Source organism: Schistocerca nitens, chromosome 5, assembly GCF_023898315.1.
Source record: "Schistocerca nitens isolate TAMUIC-IGC-003100 chromosome 5, iqSchNite1.1, whole genome shotgun sequence".
Lineage (NCBI taxonomy): Eukaryota > Metazoa > Arthropoda > Insecta > Orthoptera > Acrididae > Schistocerca > Schistocerca nitens.
The window spans coordinates 131,965,825-131,985,009 of NC_064618.1; the positions used below are offsets into that span (position 1 = coordinate 131,965,825).

General features: G+C 42.3%; 1 protein-coding gene across 2 annotated transcripts in view; it reads right to left on the bottom strand.

Moving 5' to 3' along the window:
- Positions 1–1,527: 1,527 nt before the first annotated feature.
- LOC126260217 (ataxin-3-like) overlaps positions 1,528–19,185 on the bottom strand; it is a 137,770-nt gene continuing 120,112 nt past the window's right edge. For both annotated transcript variants that reach the window (XM_049957516.1, XM_049957515.1), the window contains 2 exons: positions 8,606–8,810; positions 1,528–2,022 (listed from right to left, as the gene is read on the bottom strand). In XM_049957516.1, coding sequence (XP_049813473.1) covers positions 1,874–2,022; positions 8,606–8,810 — 354 coding nt within the window. In that variant the 3' untranslated portion in view covers positions 1,528–1,873. The remainder of the gene's footprint in view (positions 2,023–8,605; positions 8,811–19,185) is intronic.

Sequence of the window (19,185 nt, forward strand, 5' to 3'; positions counted from 1 at the left end):
ACTTCTATAAATGTCTATCAGCAGTATTAAACATCAATTCCGTCTTATAATCATCATCCCATTTTTTAAATATTTTTATTAACTTGTTCCACTCCTCTTGTATCTAATATTTTGGTATCATATATGACTTGCACCAATTGATTCTTAACACTTTTCTCTAGATGTAAATTTCTCAGTTTTGCTTAATTCGTTGTCCAGTTTTCACTCTTATCTACAACGTACTACTGTCTTTAACAAATAATTTCAGTAAATATAGTGGACAAGGTTGTCAAATACTTGGGGCCACATACCCCTCTCTAGCTCTCAAGGAAAGGAAAAAAATATAGTGAAGTCAGGCGTCTTTCTTTCAAGAAAATGATTTAAAAGTCAGTATTACACAGGTTTTTAACAGGGTGAGAACTGGAACTTATTTTGTGTTTACTTACAAGCTGTCATTCACCTTCCAAAATATTAAAAATATTCCATATTCCCAGGTCTAGTCCCCCCTCCCCCTTTCCCAACCAACAAACTCTTGTACAAGCACCCTTTGTAAGGGGCAGTCAAGTCAAAACGAGACAGTTGGGGGAAAAAAAAATTATTTATTATTTCAAAAGTAGTTGTCATAACTGTTAATACATTTACCTCACTGTGAGACGTGATGATCAATGCCCTTATGGAAAGACGTTTGTGGCTGCTAACAGAACCTTGATTTATACCCAGGTGTGTGCATCTTAAGAGCTTCCCAGCGAAACTTCCGCAGCACAGTCAAAACAATCCTGGCAACAAAGACCTATCTCAATGTGATTTCCATATTTCTGGGGCCCTGGAGAAATGCATTCGGGCCGTCGATTTGCTTTCGGCGAAGAGGTGCGTGCCTGTGCACGATCATGGTTCCACAGGCAACTGCAAACATTTTTCCATGAAGGCGCAGTCTGTCTTGTCTCTCAGTGGGATAAATGGCAATTACTTTTGAAATAATAAACAGTTTACTTTTTTTTCTATTTCTCATTTTCATTTGACTGCCTCCTTACATTACTTAATCTCACACATCCCACAAAATAAACCACCAGACAGCAATATAGTGACACAGAGGCTGGCAGACCAAACTGGGCTGGCTCACTTGCTTACCCTTTTTCAGATTTCAAACTGCTGTTTCCACATGTAGTGTCACAAAAAAAATTTTTGATAAAAAGTTGTAAATGGTAATATGCACCACATTTTTAAAACTTCTATATGTTACGTGCAGTACATTTCTTTTAACAGCACAAGTTAGAACTACATATGGAAATGCACAACGTATCCTACATTAATACTGCTTATCTATTTTTTGTTGGCCACAGCTCATTTGTCCAGAATATCAAACAATGCTATTTACTCTCTCTTTCAACAAATACAAATTTAGAATCTTTCAGTGAATCAAAAATTCACTTTTCTGAAGTACGGCATGCTCTTTGTTGTAATTTAATATTAAGTAAATATCTAAGGATCTCTAACTGGTATATAAACAAGTTGAGACGCTAACTACATTTTTCAGAAAACATGCTGCAATTGACCACAACACTGAAAATGGCTCTCACATGAATTAACATCAACTGTCACATGGGTTAGACCTGCTATAAACAGTTTTGAAAAGGCAATACAGTTTTAAGAGGCAGGTACAGGATTTATCCTGTTTCTTATGTCAACTTTTAGTTGACTACTTATTAAACCACATTATTTTAGTACAAAATTCAGTCTAAAACTTCCATACAAATTAGTTTCTCTTGTAAAGATCACAGGTTTATTAGCAATGGTATCAAATCTTCAGAGATTTTATGGTTAGCTAAATACTGACAACCTCTTTAAAACAAATTTGTGCAAAAAATGACTAGAGTCTGAAGGCAAAACTATAATATTAAGTATTCAATTGGTTCTGGTTTGGGGCATGATTTGTGTAGTTTGAAGACTGATTTTCAACAGACTCTAGGTATGCAAGTCTTCTCCTCCTCAATTCTTCTGGATCCACCATGCCATCTGCCGCCTGACATTCGTTACTGTCACAGCCTGAAAGTATAGACTTAATTAATAAAAAAATTTTACTGAAGAAACAGCTGAGTAAAGAAGCATGTTCAATTAATGAGACCTTAAGGTGCAGTTGACCATCTTCAATAAACATATATTGCACGCTGAAGTAGAGCTCTATATCAATCCAACATAACTAACTACTATACATTAATTTACTATGTACATATTTTGTCACCTGGACTCCCTAGTTTGAAGGAGGAGGGGTGCACAAAAAGAGTGCTCAAGCTATCCATGTATCGTGTTGGGTAATGGGTAATGTTGCCAACATCTATTTTCTTAAAGGAAAGAAAAAAAATTCATTACATCGTACCAGAGACCTTATCGGGCATTTGAAATAACTTCTCTGGTCAATATAAAGCTGCAACTCTGCACTCATACCACTGTGGTACACGTGAGACAAGTCTGAACATTTAAAGGTGCAGCATGTCCCACCTCAGTTACCAGCAGCTTCCTCGAAAGAGACGATGGAAGGGGAAGGGAGGAGATGTAAAACATGGCGAAATGAACAATTTACTCCAGGTTATCCGTATGTCCCTTGGTCATGGGGCGACCCATTATAGTACGTACTATGATGATTCTAGAAACTTAGTGCATTTAATTTAGTCTTCAAAGAAACATTGATGTTGTTAAGTGCAATACGTTGATTATTTTGTTAAATGTGTACCTGTTAATCAGTAGTGTGTGTGAAAGTAGTTGTCCATACTTTTAACAGAAAGAAGGTTACCAAAGGTGTAGGGTTTACTACTGTTTATGCCTGAAAAAAAAAATCCCAGCATCACTCTTCACTTTTAGAATTGCTGCAGTGTAAGGCCAAGCCAGTCACAGTATGCCCTACAAAGCTGGTATATAAGATTGCAGGGTCATACAAACTTAACCTGTTCTGCATAGATAACCGGCAGATGAATGTCCTCGGGAAGTGATTACAGGGAGGAATTTAACACTTTCAATGAGGAAACTCACATTCGCTCTTTTCAGTAGCACATCTGGTAACTGTCATCTGCAGTTGCTATGACAAGAGACCGTTAACTAATAGGCAATGATTAAAGTTACAAGGACAAGGTCTATTAATCAATGCTGTCTCTGTTACCTCCTTTCAGCTACCCACCACAATTACTGGAATCACCTCCTTGAACACCACCTATCTCTTACTCTAACAACCTGATTTTACCTTTCAAATTCTCCCTAGAGGAAACCGGATTTTTCTGAACACTACCCTGGTCTCAACCTTACTCACCTCCTTGGATCAGATTGTAGCCAAAAGAATGGTTGGATTTCGATGGAGCAACATCAGTAGATTCATTGCATGCAGGGAGGGGGGAACCTCCACATCAGTCACATTCATAGTTTTGCTCATGACAAGCGCCACTGTTATCTTAACTGTAGTGCCACATAGATCCCAACCTTACCCACCTTCCACCTGCAGGCTTATACTACTGGTGTCAGCACTCATGAGGAAGAAGTGCATCAAAAGGGACTCCCATACATAATGTGAGACGAAGATTGACAGAAAGTGTGTGAGAAGAACTGTTTCAAATTAACAAGCTGCAGCTACAGCAGCAGAGAGAATTTGGAGAGCCAAATTCTTCCAAGGAGGGAAAGATTCTAATGCACGAGGGCCCCCACTGCAACAGGTGGCCACTTGCTGTAATATAAAATGCGCTTTGGTACTTCTCAATACTGTCCATCTGGACAGGATGGTCATCAAATAAGCAAATCTCAAGTAAGCATCTGTTGAAGTGTGGGCTTCCGCCATGCGGTCAATACTGCTCCGCCTTCATTCTGACACGACAACCTGATAGGGTGGTCCCATCAGCCACAGCATTGATGGGCCAAGGGTCGAACTGAGATCCTACCAGCCACCGAGCCACTAGGCTGCCTGTCATCTCCAGCCGTCGCCAACCAGAATTAGGTCCAGGGTTTATAGCCAGATGCCTCCACTTCCTCACACCAGCCAGACTACAGCTGGCCAGCTTCACCTATGGCTGAGCCAGTACTGCTGGCAGCCTGAGTATGCAGATATCACTAGATCTTTTTGATGCGGTACTGAGCTAGGCCTAGAATCATCCAGCTGCATCACTACTACTCAGACTGCACTGATGTCTGAGAGCATGATGCCCAGTGCCCATCTGATCTGGGCACTTGCCTTCATGCAAACACTGCCGAGGAAAATAAAGACTACCATTGCCAGCTAACTGCTTTTGACTATCGTGACCCACCATGTCCTCCATCAAAGGACGACCACACTTATTAAAGTACACAGATTCAGGTAAATATTTAATTTTCCTTTATAAATTTGTAAATATATCCATGGCAATAACATACCGTGGAAAGTTTTGGATGCACATTCCATATTGGTCTCTGCAATAATGAGATAGTACAAAAGTTATGTTTGTGTGTATGACGATTTGGTTAATATATATTAAGGTGACAGAAAATCAGTGTTTCATTCAGCAGTTAACGAAAGTACCTGGAATCCTAACTGAAACAATCAACTGAGCCTAGATTATGACAACGAGCTCAGTATTTTGGAAAGTGTTATGTACAGAAATATGATTGGTGCATATACAGAACCGTAAACTCACCAAGTTTGCATTTTGCACTTAACAAATATTCTATGAGTGCCCCTCTGGTCGCACACAAAGGTCACGTTCATTCCGTACCTTATATAGCAACATCCTGTCAATGGTCATTGCAGCACCACTGATGCATCCTCTTGAGCTGTTCCAGTGTTTTTGGCAGAGGGATTATGTAAACATGGTTCTTAAAGTACCTACAAAGAAAAATGTCACTAGGTGTTAGGTCAGGTGACCTGGGAGGCCAACGGAACAGAGCCACATCATCTTCACCATCATGCCCAATCCAGATATGCGTAAGTTTTCCCTTTAGGAGTTGACGAATATCGGTGCTCCAATAAGGTGTACCCCATCATGTTGGAAGATGAAATTCTTTAAATCAGCAGTCAGTTGTGGAAACAACCACAACTGCAATGTATCAAGGCAAGAAGTGACAGTATTCTCACAGATGAGAAATGGAAAACACTGCTTCGTCTGTAACACAGTATGTAAAACAATAACCTTCATCAAATTTCATTCCTGCACCACAATTTCATGAGGATTTTCACTGCCCCACCTTCTTATACTGTGGTGAGTAACCTTTCCAAATAAATGGAAGGTTGCTTCATTGCTGAATATCAGTTTGGAGATGAAATTTTCCTCTTCAAGTGCTTCCTGTGTTGTGATGCATTTATCTTTTGGTTTTAATTGTTGCATGGGCTGCAGACAGTATGGTTTGAAATGCAATAGCCCTTGCACATTGCTGCGGTATTCCAAATTCATGGCTTCCATGGACTGTTGACTTTTTGGATACATGTATGAAACTTTGACTCACCCTTGCCACTGTTGTGTCCGACACACTTGGACGCTGGTGCTTTTCTGTATACAGACACAACCAGTGTCCCTAAACTGTTGATACTAATGCACAATGCTCTGTTTACAAGGCAGTTCTTTTCCATAATTCCTTCTGAACATACACTGCATTGTTGCAACAGATAAACATTTCATATATTTCAACACAGAAACACTTTTCTTGCTTTGTCGAGGCACTGCATCTTACTGCGAACTGGTGGGCACAATGCAAACACTGAGTTTACGCTTTTCTTCTTGCATCAATCATATATATACATGTAATAGTTTGGAAAATACAGAACTTTCAAAATGAATGAGTGATTTATAGTAGTCCCTATAGTAGATCGAAGGGTGTGTCGGAAGTGTTGACATATCGGTGACATAATCTGTGTAAGTCATGAACTTTGAAGTTATTGCAATCCTTTCTTTTGAAAAACTTTCAATAAATGTTTACTTTTGTTTGCAATCAAGTAAACAAATGTAATGTGTAATGTCTAATAAATAAGTTACTCAAAAAAAAAAAAAAAAAAAAAAAATGAACACTAAAATAAAAAGTCTGAAAAATAAGCTATCAGAAAATAACATCAAAATTAGCAAAGACCCAATATTGAAATTGGTTAAACACCAACAACAAGTGTGTGTTGTGTGTGTGTGTGTGTGTGTGTGTGTGTGTGTGTGTGTGTGTGTGTGGTGGGGGAGGGGGGATCTGTCTGTAGTTACACCTCTCATTTCGTAAAATCAAACAGTACTACTTGTTAACTGCTGGCATTAACAAAGAACCATATGGTTATGTGCAATTCAATACTTAACAAGAAATCATCACTGCTTCAGAACAATACCAGAACCTTAATGTCAGCGAAGTTTGTTCAATTTTCTCAATAACAGTAAGTGAAAACTGAATGTTGTAAGTATGTTTGGTCTGCAACTATAATATATAATTCCTGCTTGCATGAGATGGAATAGTCCACACATACTTTAACAAAGAACTCCACGAGTGTGAGGTTGCAAAATGCCAATGATGTTTATGGCATTTGAAACCCCACATATTGTCTACCACGCAACCATAATATTGGCTGCTAATGGCAACAGGGCAGGCCCGGAGGTATCCAGTGGTGAGCACAGCATCAGGCTATGGAGCATAGTCAACGAGTAACTCACAACAGTGCTAGTGGTGTTGATATGAAGCAAAGCAATGGCAAAAAAAGGGAAAGAAAACAGTACATTATTTCTAAAACAACAATTGTTGAAATTGGCATTTCATCAGAAAGAATTCCAAGGAATTTCACAGAGTGAGAAAGAAGTGACAAAAGAAATATTAATGTTTCTTCAAGAAGAGTAAGTGGAATTTATTGTGTCTTATACACCAACTGTCGGACATAGTACATGAGGAGTACAATGATGAGGATATGTTCGATGTAGTTCATCATCACTGTCTGACTGAGCCACAAATCCATCTCCAGTGAAATATAATGAAGGAGAATCATCATCCAAGGAGCGGGTACTAAACATAATTACGTAAATGGAAGATCATCCAAAGAACAGTAAAAAAACATAATTATGAAGAGATTTCGAATAAGTCCACAGCAATGTGACTTTGTAGTGCATAAGAAAAGCTACAGATATTTAAGGGAGGACAAAACGCACTTGGTACAAAAGCTGATGTTTGCGTGTTTCAAGGATGCTCGATACAATTTACAGGACATGCACAATTGTGAGCTACAATGTAAAGCACATCAAATTGTGTGTGACATACATTATGGTGATTTCAAGGGAAACAGTGCTATTGAATTGGAAGAAATTTTTAACAAAGCATCAACTTGACGATGCACAGCAAACTGTGGAATCGGCCCAAGAATTTGTAAATGAGATAAGCAAACTTATCCCATCATTCTGTAAGGAATTGATTTTCAACTCCAACCAATCAGGATCTGAAGAGGGAATGCATATGAGAGGAACACTGTAAATTAGAGGTACCAGAGAGTTATAACAAGATCAACTAACATCAATTCCTCTATGTATTCACAGACAATTACATCGACTTTTATCCTGGATGGAAAATTGGCTGGAAAGTTATTTATTAAGCTGTGAGAAGTTGGAGGTACTCTGCCCCCTACAATTCTTTCTCACGTGCATGATCCTGCGAGGGCAATAGGGAATATTTATGTAACAGCAAGCAAGAGTGGGAAAATTGGCATAAGGGAACAACAACTATGATAAGAGAACTGCTTTTGCCCAATAGCTGGTCACTATAAATAGCTTTTGCTCGATTCCTGCATTGTGTATACAAATCATACTCCTTTAGAGCAAACTATCTCTTCTGAAAAGTGTATGACGTTGCAATTCATACCATCTGGAACCACTGGACAAATTCAGCCTCTGGATGTTTGTTTTTCTGTTCCTATAAAACATTATCATACTACCTGCAGTTATGCCTTAAATGATACTTGGTTTCACGATAAGCTCCATGACAGACTGTTTTGCATTTGATTGCGTGCCATGATATTCCATCAGTTCTCATCACCCATTACACCAATTTGATTCTGTACGCATTCTTTAAGAGTGGATACCTAGCTGAATGTCCTGCATGATTTGCAACTCCCAAGGAGTTTACCTTTGATCTTGACGGTGCGAACCTTTGTGATCACTGTAGCACGTCATTTTTTCATTCTGAGTTCACATGTTGACAATGTCCATACATACATCCCATAGAAGGTTGATCTCTGCACCTCCTGGACACTCATTTTCAGCTGCCCTCTAGATGTACATGATGAGTCATTAGCACTATTATTTTTCCTGTCATAATTGTTGACACAACACTTGCAAATGAGCCTTCTTAAAGATTGAACTTGCCACCCTCGAGGGATCCCTTGTAAGATGTGCTACTAACCAAAAATACAATATGTCTGATTCAGTGCTTGCAGGTAAATTTAAAACAAATTATTTTGTATTTTTCCACACAAAGAGAGTGTACTCAACAATATACTATCTCATGCACTGCGTTACACCTCACTATCTGACTTTTAATCCTACTTTTGTTATTGTAATAATGAAAAATTTTATTTCTGCTAAAATTTGCTTGTTAAAGTTCTAATAGCTCATCATGAGTGGAATCATGCTAATACTCAAACGTATTACATAAATTTAGTGGTGCAACTCACATTCCAGACTCATTTGAAGAGCTCTCTGCAACTCGTGCTCATCATCACCTTCAGTGTCATTTATCTTGGTCTGAAGACTAAGGCTAAGAGCTTTCTGAAGCTGCAGTTCTTCATCCTGGCTGATAGTGCGAGGTATTGGTGGTGCTCCATCAGCTGTGTCTGTGGTAAGACTTAACTGCAAGGCTCTATGGAACTGTGCATCACCCTGTAACATGAACGATAAAGATCAAATCAAGTACAACATACATCAGAAGTTGACATGTAAATTTATTCATTTATTTTAGTTTAGGTTTCAACAATAAGATCATTATATGAGCCGCACAAAACAATCAAGCTTTTCATTGCATTAACTGAATAATGATTAAACACAATCAACAATTAAAGTACTAGTAAAATGGAACTGTTAAAAATTTAATTTCAAGTAATGAAAATCAGCTGGATTTGGGGACGAGGAAATTCATGGAATACTAGTAGGAGCCTCGGGAATGATTTGGAAAACTCAAGGAAGATGGAAATTAGATTTCTGAAGACAATAAATGGAAAATATGTCAATGTGAGTTCGAAATATACAGTCTTTTATTAATTGTATCCAATTCTTGCAGAAGCTAGTTGAAAACATAGCCAGCAAAGTAACACATATTTTTCAAGAAAGTAAACAATGACATGCACCCCACATACAGATCATTTCTATGTTCCACTAAATGGATGCAGCTGTTGTTTCAAGCAAGTGTGTGGTGTCACCACCAGACACCACACTTGCTAGGTGGTAGCCTTTAAATCGGCCGCGGTCCATTAGTATACGTCGGACCCGCGTGTCGCCACTGTCAGTGATCGCAGACCGAGCGCCACCAACGGCAGGTCTAGAGAGACGTCCTTGCACTCGCCCCAGTTGTACAGCCGACGTTCATAGGAATGGTTCGCTGACAATCACGCTCTCATTTGCCGAGACGATAGTTAGCATAGCCTTCAGCTACGTCATTTGCTACGACCTAGCAAGGCGCCGTATTCAATTAATATTGAAATTATAAAACATGTACCGTAAAGAGCGCTGTACACCAAATATGGATTAAAGTTAAATATTCAAGCCACTACGTACTTTATTTATTAGACTCAACTCCTTTAATTGTTCCAGACCTCACGCCAGTCTGCGTGAGCTTAAACGCGTGTATTTCGGCCTCCTCTAGCAACACTGTGTTGGCTCTTCTGCCAACACTACATTGGCGCCGAGGATTTTGTGTTTGTTGATAGACTGATTTCTTTGTGTCATGGCTTCGCCACAATCTCCCGATGTACTGTCCGAATTTTATCGCTTGCAGAATCAGCAGATGAGGGCATTATTGGATGCCCTTGGACAGCTCGTCCAGGGTCAACGTGCAATGCAAAACGATGTGGCCACCGCCGCTCCACCGCTACCACAGCCACAACATGCAGTTGCACCACCTTTTCGTCCTTTTGATGTGGCACTGGAAAGCTGGACGGAGTGGTCACGCCAATTTGGATTCCATCTCGCCGCCTACAGAATTCAAGGTAACGAGCGGCAGCCTTTTTTGTTAGCATCCGTCGGGGTGCACACGTACCGTGTGATAGTGAAATTGTTTCCCCGGCGCGACGTAGCAACTCTGTCCTACGACGAAATTTTGTCTGCATTAGATGCATATTTCAAAGAATCAGTCGATGTCGTTGCAAAAAGGTATACGTTCTTTCGTACAAAACGTACGGCCGGTCAGACTAATCGGGAATGGGTTGCAACTTTGCAAGGCCTTACTAGGGATTGTGCTTTTGAGTGTGAATGTGGACTCCCTTATTCAGATACTATGGTGCGTGATGCAATTGCACAGAACGTTTCTGATGTTCGTATAAGGGAACAGATTTTGAAACTAGTCAATCCCTCCCTTCAACAGGTGATGGACATATTGGATCGGCAAGACACACTTGACTTTGCTCAGGAATCATTTGAAACTTCACCAGCTGTGTGTCACATTAACCGTCCCGCCGGGCGAGCTGCACGGAACAGTAAACAGCCCTCGCGCTCGTCCGTGCAGCTGCCGCCAAGCTCTCCGCTACGTTTGCCGCGCCAGCAAGCAAATGCAGTGCTAAAATCATGTCCGCGGTGTGCAACTAGACATTCGCGTGACAATTGCCTGTCACGCCAGGCTATTTGCTTTTTCTCTAATAAAAAAGGACATGTTCAAAGTGTTTGCCAGAAAAAGCTTAGATCGGACGCTACCAACCATTCCAGGCCCTTTGCTTCGCGCCGGAATCGAACCAAGAATACTCGGGCTCGTGAGCCTTCGCCCATGGACATTCATGTAGTTAATTCCACTCCGCCCAGTGCCACTCTCTCTAAAAGTGACTGTTCGTCCCACAAATAGTGTGCGTCGTCAACGACGGAAATCACGCCAAGTCGCGAGTGCTTCTGTACCAGTGTCAGTTCACGCCAAGTCGCGAGTGCTTCTGTACCAGTGTCAGTTCACGTTGCACGACAGAGTCGCTCTTGTCGTCAGAAGGACAATAAACTTTTTGTGGACTTGGACATTCTTGGCCACATGATACCATTCCAGCTCGATACCGAAGATGCGGTTTCACTAATCAATCACGACACGTACCACCAGCTGGGCAAACCTCCGTTGCGTGCTGCAAATGTTACGCTAACTAAATATTCAGGTCACAAGATCCCTGTGTTAGGACAGTGCAGCCTTCTTGCAACATACAAGGGACAAACAAAACTTGTGTCATTTTACGTACTTCGTTCTTCTTCTGCAGTGAACTTGTTTGGTTTAGATTTATTTCAGTTGTTTAACTTGTCTATAGTCAATCAGGTCCTATCAATGCATCAGACTATGCCTTCAGCCAGAGTTTCTCGTCTATGTGAAGAATTTGCAGACATTTTTGCACGGGCCTTGGTTGCGCTAAGAACTATGAAGCACATTTGGAACTGAAAGTAAACGCGCAACCGAAATTTTTCAGAGCGCCAAATGTTCCCCACGCATTGCGTGATGAGGTCGCAAGAACATTACACGATTTGGAATCACAAGGTGTGATTGAACGTGTGCAGGCTTCTCTCTGGGCACAACTAGTGATTGCAACTTTTCCTTTACCCCGCCCGGAAGATCTTTTTGACAAACTGCGCCCGGGTAAATATTTTTCGAAGTTGGACCTAGCAGATGCGTACTTGCAAATACCAGTGGACGACGAATCCCAGCGCGTCTTGGTGGTTAACACGCATCTTGGTTTGTACCGATTCAAAAGACTGTCATTCGGGTGTGCATCCGCCCCTGCATTGTTTCAGCAATATTTACAAACTGTTTGTGCATCGGTCCCTACTGCAGCAACCTATCTGGATGATATTGTGATCTCCGGAAAGACGGACGAAGAACATTTAGCCAATCTCCGAACATTATTTCAGGTCTTGCAACAAAATGGTCTTCGCTTGCGGAAGGACAAATGTGTGTTTTTTGCTCGTGACTTACCCTATCTGGGACATGTCATCAATGCCCAAGGCATACATCCCAGTCCCGAGCACCTCCGTGCCATAGAAGACTTGCATTCGCCGCAGAATTTGAAGCAGCTACAGAGTGTGCTGGGAAAAATCAACTATTATCATAAATATGTTCCCCATGCCTCTTCCATTTCAGCTCCGCTTCATCACTTACGCCGTAAAGGTGTTCCGTTCGTCTGGACGACGGAATGCGAACACGCCTTTCGCCAGCTGAAATCGGCGTTGCTTTCAAATACTTGCCTTACGCCATTCGATCCCCAGAAACCCCTTTTGTTGATGGTAGATACATCAGATTTCGGGATCAGTGCTGTGCTTGCGCACAAAGATGGATCGCATGATCGCCCTATTGCCTTTGCGTCCAAAACGCTCTCGTCTGCGCAAAGAAATTATTCACAGATAGAGAAAGAAGCTTTGGCTCTCGTATTTGGTGTTACTAAGTCTCATGATTTCTTGTATGGTCGTCACTTTACCATCATCACAGACCACAAACCTTTGACGTCGCTTTTTCATCCGAACAAGCCTGTACCTCCACGTACAGCGCAGAAATTCATTCGCTGGTCTATTTTCCTCTCGCAGTACCGCTACGATATCTTGTATCGGTCCACTGCTAAGCACGGAAACGCCGATGCGTTGTACCGTTTGCCTGTTGCTGAGGATAGAGCATTCGATTCTTCCGAACTTGCTTGCATGTTCATTGATGCGGAATCCGATGACGTGATCGAATCGTTTCCGATTGATTTTCGTCGTGTAGCTACTGCCACAGCTGCTGACCCTGTCCTTGCTGCCGTTTTGCGTTTTGTTGCTACGCAATGGCCCTTGTCAAAGTCCCGAATCGAGGATCCGTTGGTTCGCCGATTTTTTGCTCACAAGGAGAAACTTTTTGTTCGACGTGGTCTTTTGCTGTTGCGTTCTGATAATGATCAGTCCAGGGTCGTGGTTCCACGTTCGTTGCAGTCCTCTGTATTACGGCTTCTCCACCAAGGACATTGGGGTATAGTGCGCACGAAACAACTTGCTCGTCAGCACTGTACTTGGTTCGGAATCGATGCTGTGATTACGGATATGTGCTCTTCTTGCATGGCGTGTGCCGAACAACAATCCGCACCACCGCGGAAATTCTTTGCATGGCCGAAAGCCACTTCCCCTTGGCAACGCTTACACATCGATTTTGCTGGTCCGTTCTGGAATGCTCAATGGTTGGTTGTGGTAGATTCATTCAGTAATTTTCCTTTTGTTGTCCGGATGTCTTCCATGACGTCATCTGCCACCATCCAAGCGTTATCCGCTATCTTTTGTATTGAAGGTCTTCCACAGACTATTGTTTCCGACAATGGCCCACAATTCATGTCCGCAGAATTTCAGTCATTCTGCAAGGCCAATGGTATTCAACATCTGACATCCGCGCCGTTTTCGCCTCAGTCAAACGGTGCCGCTAAACGATTGGTTCGGACTTTCAAGTCTCAGATGTTGAAGTTGGAAGAGTCGCATCCTCGGGAGGATGTGTTATTGCTCTTTTTGTCCTCGTATCGCTCTCAGCCCCGAGATGGTCGCTCGCCGGCTGAGTTGCTCCACGGTCGTCCTCATTGAACCTTGATGTCTTTGCTACATCCGCCGCATGAGGTTACTGTGCAGCGGCAGCCACCTGCTTTTGCTCCAGGCGACGTATCTTATCGCAACTATCGAGGTTCACGGCGTTGGCTCGCAGGACGCATTCTTCGCTGCCTCGGCCGCGCTATGTATCTGGTTTTGGGGGCCTCTGGTGAGGTGCGTCGGCATCTCCATCAGCTGCGCCTCTGTCGTCGCACGGGTTCTGCCACTCCCCGTCTGCTTTCAGCGACGGTGCCGTCCGGTCAGCGCCCCGGGGACCCATCTACTGGCCTCATCCCCAGGTGTTACAGACGATGCCTTCCATTTTGCCCCATGGCGACGCGCCGCCGCCAGTCCTCCCGCCGGCGCCGCCCGCAGTGGATGCGTCGCTGCAGCCGCCGGGCGCCTCCCTGGGTCACGCGCCGCCGATCGCTTCCCGTGACCAGCTGTCCTCCGCAATGGAACTCGTGCCCGCTCTGGACCAGCTGTCTTCGCCCGTCAGGTACCCCGACGCGATGTAGGTCGACCCTTCGGCCCCTCCTGTCTCTCTACGGGTGCATACACCGCATGTTGGCGTGCACGCTGGACTAGGTTTTCAGGCGTTTCCTAGCTCCCCTCGGATCGAATGGCCGGGTGCGGGTGGCACAGCTTCGCCTGTTGTTAGGCTCCCCACCTCGTCGCATACGTCAACATGGGGTCCTCCCCACGGCGGGCGGAAGCCTTATAACACAACCGTACGCCGATTTGCGGGGGAGGAATGTGGTGTCACCGCCAGACACCACACTTGCTAGGTGGTAGCCTTTAAATCGGCCGTGGTCCATTATTATACGTCGGACCCGCGTGTCGCCACTGTCAGTGATTGCAGACCGAGCGCCACCAACGGCAGGTCTAGAGAGACGTCCTTGCACTCGCCCCAGTTGTACAGCCGACGTTCATAGGAATGGTTCACTGACAATCACGCTCTCATTTGCTGAGACGATAGTTAGCATTGCCTTCAGCTACGTCATTTGCTACGACCTAGCTAGGCGCCGTATTCAATTAATATTGAAATTATAAAACATGTACCGTCAAGAGCGCTGTACACCAAATATGGATTAAAGTTAAGTATTCAAGCCACTACGTTCTTTATTTATTAGACTCAACTCCTTTAATTGTTCCAGACCTCACGCCAGTCTGTGTGAGCTTAAACGCGTGTATTTCGGCCTCCTCTAGCAACACGGTGTTGGCTCTTCTGCCAACACTACAAAGTGTATGCTGCCAACAAGAAGTTCCATGATATTTAGCACTGTGAAAGTTCTGGAGGAATTCCTAACTTATTAATTAGAGTCCTATATTAACACTGCAGATGGTGCCCGTAGCAAGACATTGGACTGAATGTATCTTTTGTATTTTAAGTGTGTGGCTCCAAAATTAGACAGCATTGACCTGTAAAGAAGCCTAAGGTGGCAGTGTTTCCAACTGATTCTTACAATAACAATGTAAGCGATTCTGTTCTTATGAGAGCATCCCAGTTATTCTCAATTCCAGAAATCTGAAGTTGTCTACTTTTTTGGCACAAATCTGCGGAAGTAATACATCAGCTCCAACAGAAGAGTATATGAATACACATGGACAGTGCGGTGATCACTGTTGCAGCTTCCCTTGACCTGGTACCAGTGAAAGACGTGCCTGCAGTGGTGCACCCAATTGCAACACTGGACACAAGAGCAGCATCACATTGTCGTCTCACATGAGTCCCAGTTCTGAATACAGTGTCACGAAGTGTGTGTGTGTGTGTGTGGAGGCTCTAAGGAGGACAAATGCTGCTAGATTGCTTTTTTCATCATCATATGGGCCAAGTAACTGCTGCAATGGTATAGAATATCATTGGGTGTACAACAGTGTCACCTCCTACTTGGACAGCCAGTAATTTGGACAGCAACCATTAAACAGGAAGCTTCATCTTGTCATTGAAAGCTCCGTGATGTCACCTTTGAACCAAAAATGCAAGGTTGTATGCTGCCCTTGCTGTTCTGACCTTAATACAGAGGGCATTAGACAGTTCCCCTGGCCAGCACATTCTCCAGATATCTAACACAAAATGACTGCCAAGAACCTGGCATGCCACCATGGCAACAACCACTACTAGTAATAAACTTTGGCATCAAGTTAAGTGGCATGGAATGATTTACCTGTTTGTCATCCATCAACAAAAGGGGTTCCTGGGGATCGAATGGCGTAAGGCAAGTATTTGAAAGCAACGCCGATTTCAACTGGCGAAAGGCGCGATTCTGTTCTTATGAGAGCATCCCAGTTATTCTCAATTCCAGAAATCTGAAGTTGTCTACTTTTTTGGCACAAATCTGCGGAAGTAATACATCAGCTCCAACAGAAGAGTATATGAATACACATGGACAGTGCGGTGATCACTGTTGCAGCTTTCCTTGACCTCTATGGAACAGTGCACAGGAAATTTAACCTGAAACATGCCATACACTTACCAAGACTATACAATCAAAGATCAACATCTCTAAGGGAGAGAGGAAAGCACTTAAGTTGCTCCAAGAAGGTTGTGAGATAGACTTCCTCCCACATGACAAAGAGAATTGTACAGTTCTAATACCACATCAATTACAGAAGAAAAGAATGTATAATCTATTAAAAGATTATACCTGCAGGAGAACTGAAGACGATCCTACCAACCAAGTGATGAGAGAGACCATTCAGCTTCCCCAACACACACACACACACACACACACACACACACACACACACACACACACAGAGAGAGAGAGAGAGAGAGAGAGAGAGAGAGAGAGAAGAAGAAGAAGATTGTGAAGAAACTTGGTCCAAGCAGCTGGGCCCCATGCACTTTACGGACTACTGAAAGTCCACGAGGAAGAAATGCTGCTTTCTCCAGTTGTTAGCAATGTTGGCACACCAACACATGAATTAGCAAAACATCTGATAGTGATGTTCACCTCCTTTGTGGGCAAATTCCAGTACCACATACAGGATTTTGTGTATTTCATCCAGACATCCAGAAGAACATTTAACTGAGTCAAGAACACTTGACTGTGAGCCTTGATGTCTTATCTCTCTTTACAAAGGCACCCCTAAATGACTCCCTAAGCCTCATATGAGGAAAGTCTGGGCCAGTGCTAACGAAACTGTTTGAATCTGTGATTAAGTCAACTTATTTTCTGTTTGATGGAATTCACCATGACTAAATAGATGAGGCAGCGATGGGCTACCTGTTATCAGCAGCAGCCAATATGTTTATGGAGTAATTTGAAAGAGTAGCCCTGGAGTTGGCAGTCTACGAACTCCTGATGCTTTTTTCCAATATGTAAATGATATTTTGTAATCTGGCTGCACGAACAACATTGCCTTCAAGACTTCATCCAACACCTAATTTCACTGCACCAGAACATCACATTCACACTAGAGATGGGGGAGAAAAAAATCAACTTCCTTTTCTGGATGTGCTCGTAAGTAGAGACCAGATGTCACCCTAGGACACAGTGTTTACCATACACTGACACATTTTTACTTGCACATAATTCCTACTGCCATGGCCTTTCATAATTAGAAGGTGTCCTAAAAACTTTATTGCACAGAGCACATGTCTGACTCTGACAGTCTAGCAATGTAACTGCAGCACTTACAGGCTGTATTCTGCTTGAAGTTAATGGCAACCATCAGATACAACATCCCTTAGATCAATGTAGCCAAGTGCACAGCCAGGTGAGGAGGAAGAGAACCCTGTTGCAATGGTAAATATCCAATATGCCAGGAACACATCAGCAAAAAAATCAGAAGAATACTCCGGAAACATGTCAAGTCCATGTTATGCCCATTAACCAAGATAAATGCCTTACTGGGAACAGTCAAGGATGATCTAGGATTAGACAAACTAGGAGTCTACAAAATCACTTGCCACTGTGGGAAAATGTATGCGGGTACAGTACAGGAGAGATACACTGAGCATAAGAACCACTCTGACAATGAACAACAGACGAAGTCCACTGTGGCAGATAACAGACCACTGAAATGTACTGAATTACGAAAGCATCAAGTTTTTGCAACAATCCAACATCTTCTCAAATTTTATTCTAAAACAAGGCTGTAGAGATCTAGCTACACAATGGATATAAACTACACAATGGATCAATAAGTAAAGACAGTGGATTTGAATTAAGCACAGCATGGGATCCAGCCTTGAGAACAATCAAAACATAGCAGCAATCTTTACAGAAATTCATTCCTATTGTAAGAACGACAGAGACAAACATCGGACACTGGCCTCAGCACTACTGAGAATCCTTGATTGACCCCCAGTATTGTGCTTCCCCCACAGGAGAGGGAGGGGGGGGGGAGATAATGTAAAAGCAGTGAACAGGCAGAAATCAGTCAGTCATTAGGAACACCTCAAGACAACAGGAAGTCAGCCTGCTGTAATATTGTGCCTTCTGGATTACACTACCCGGCTGAATACCCAAGAAATGTTCAAGGCTTTTCTGTGCTGGGAAAAAATGAAATCACACATGTATAAATGTTGATAACATAAAATACCCAATATATGGCTGTGATGACAAAGTACATAAACATCAGATTTATGGGGGGGAGATAATGTAAAAGCAGTGAACAGGCAGAAATCAGTCAGTCATTAGGAACACCTCAACACAACAGGAAGTCAGCCTGCTGTAATATTGTGCCTTCTGGATTACACTACCCGGCTGAATACCCAAGAAATGTTCAAGGCTTTTCTGTGCTGGGAAAAAATGAAATCACACATGTATAAATGTTGATAACATAAAATACCCAATATATGGCTGTGATGACAAAGTACATAAACGTCAGATTTTTTAAAATTTTAACATGTGTTATAGTGCAGTTCTGCAGTATTCAAATTGATAATGACAACATGGCCAAAACTGAAATAGTGGGTTTTATAAATAAATAATTCTACAGTGAAACATGACCATGATGTCAAAAATTCCACAAGGAATATTTCTTTCGCTGGCCATCTTCATACTCATAATGGATGAAGTTTTAAATGTAGTCAAAATTAACCAACTAATATCTTGGTTTTTGCAAATGATGGGTAAGAGAAAAGTGAAGGTATTAAATTGATTTCACAGCAACATAAAACATGAGTAAGACAGAGAGTTTATGCTCCACAACGTGACTGCTGATGGACGTTTATTCTTAATTTTATATAATTATTCCTTACTTTGCGTTTCAACGTTTTCTTGGGCTATTTTGTGTCCTTGTACTTCATATTACTAAATGTTTCCAATAAAATAAACAAATTTAAACCACAACATTTTTGGTAATTCCAACATGATCTCCAGCATTAACTGATGCTTCCCACAGTGTGCCACTTGGAAAGTCAAATGAAGAACCATTGTGCCAACCACACTGTGCCTTCTGCATACTGAACCATAATTTTATAATGCAAAATCCGCCACTGACAGCTGATGTACCTACGAGGGCACTAAATAACCATGTC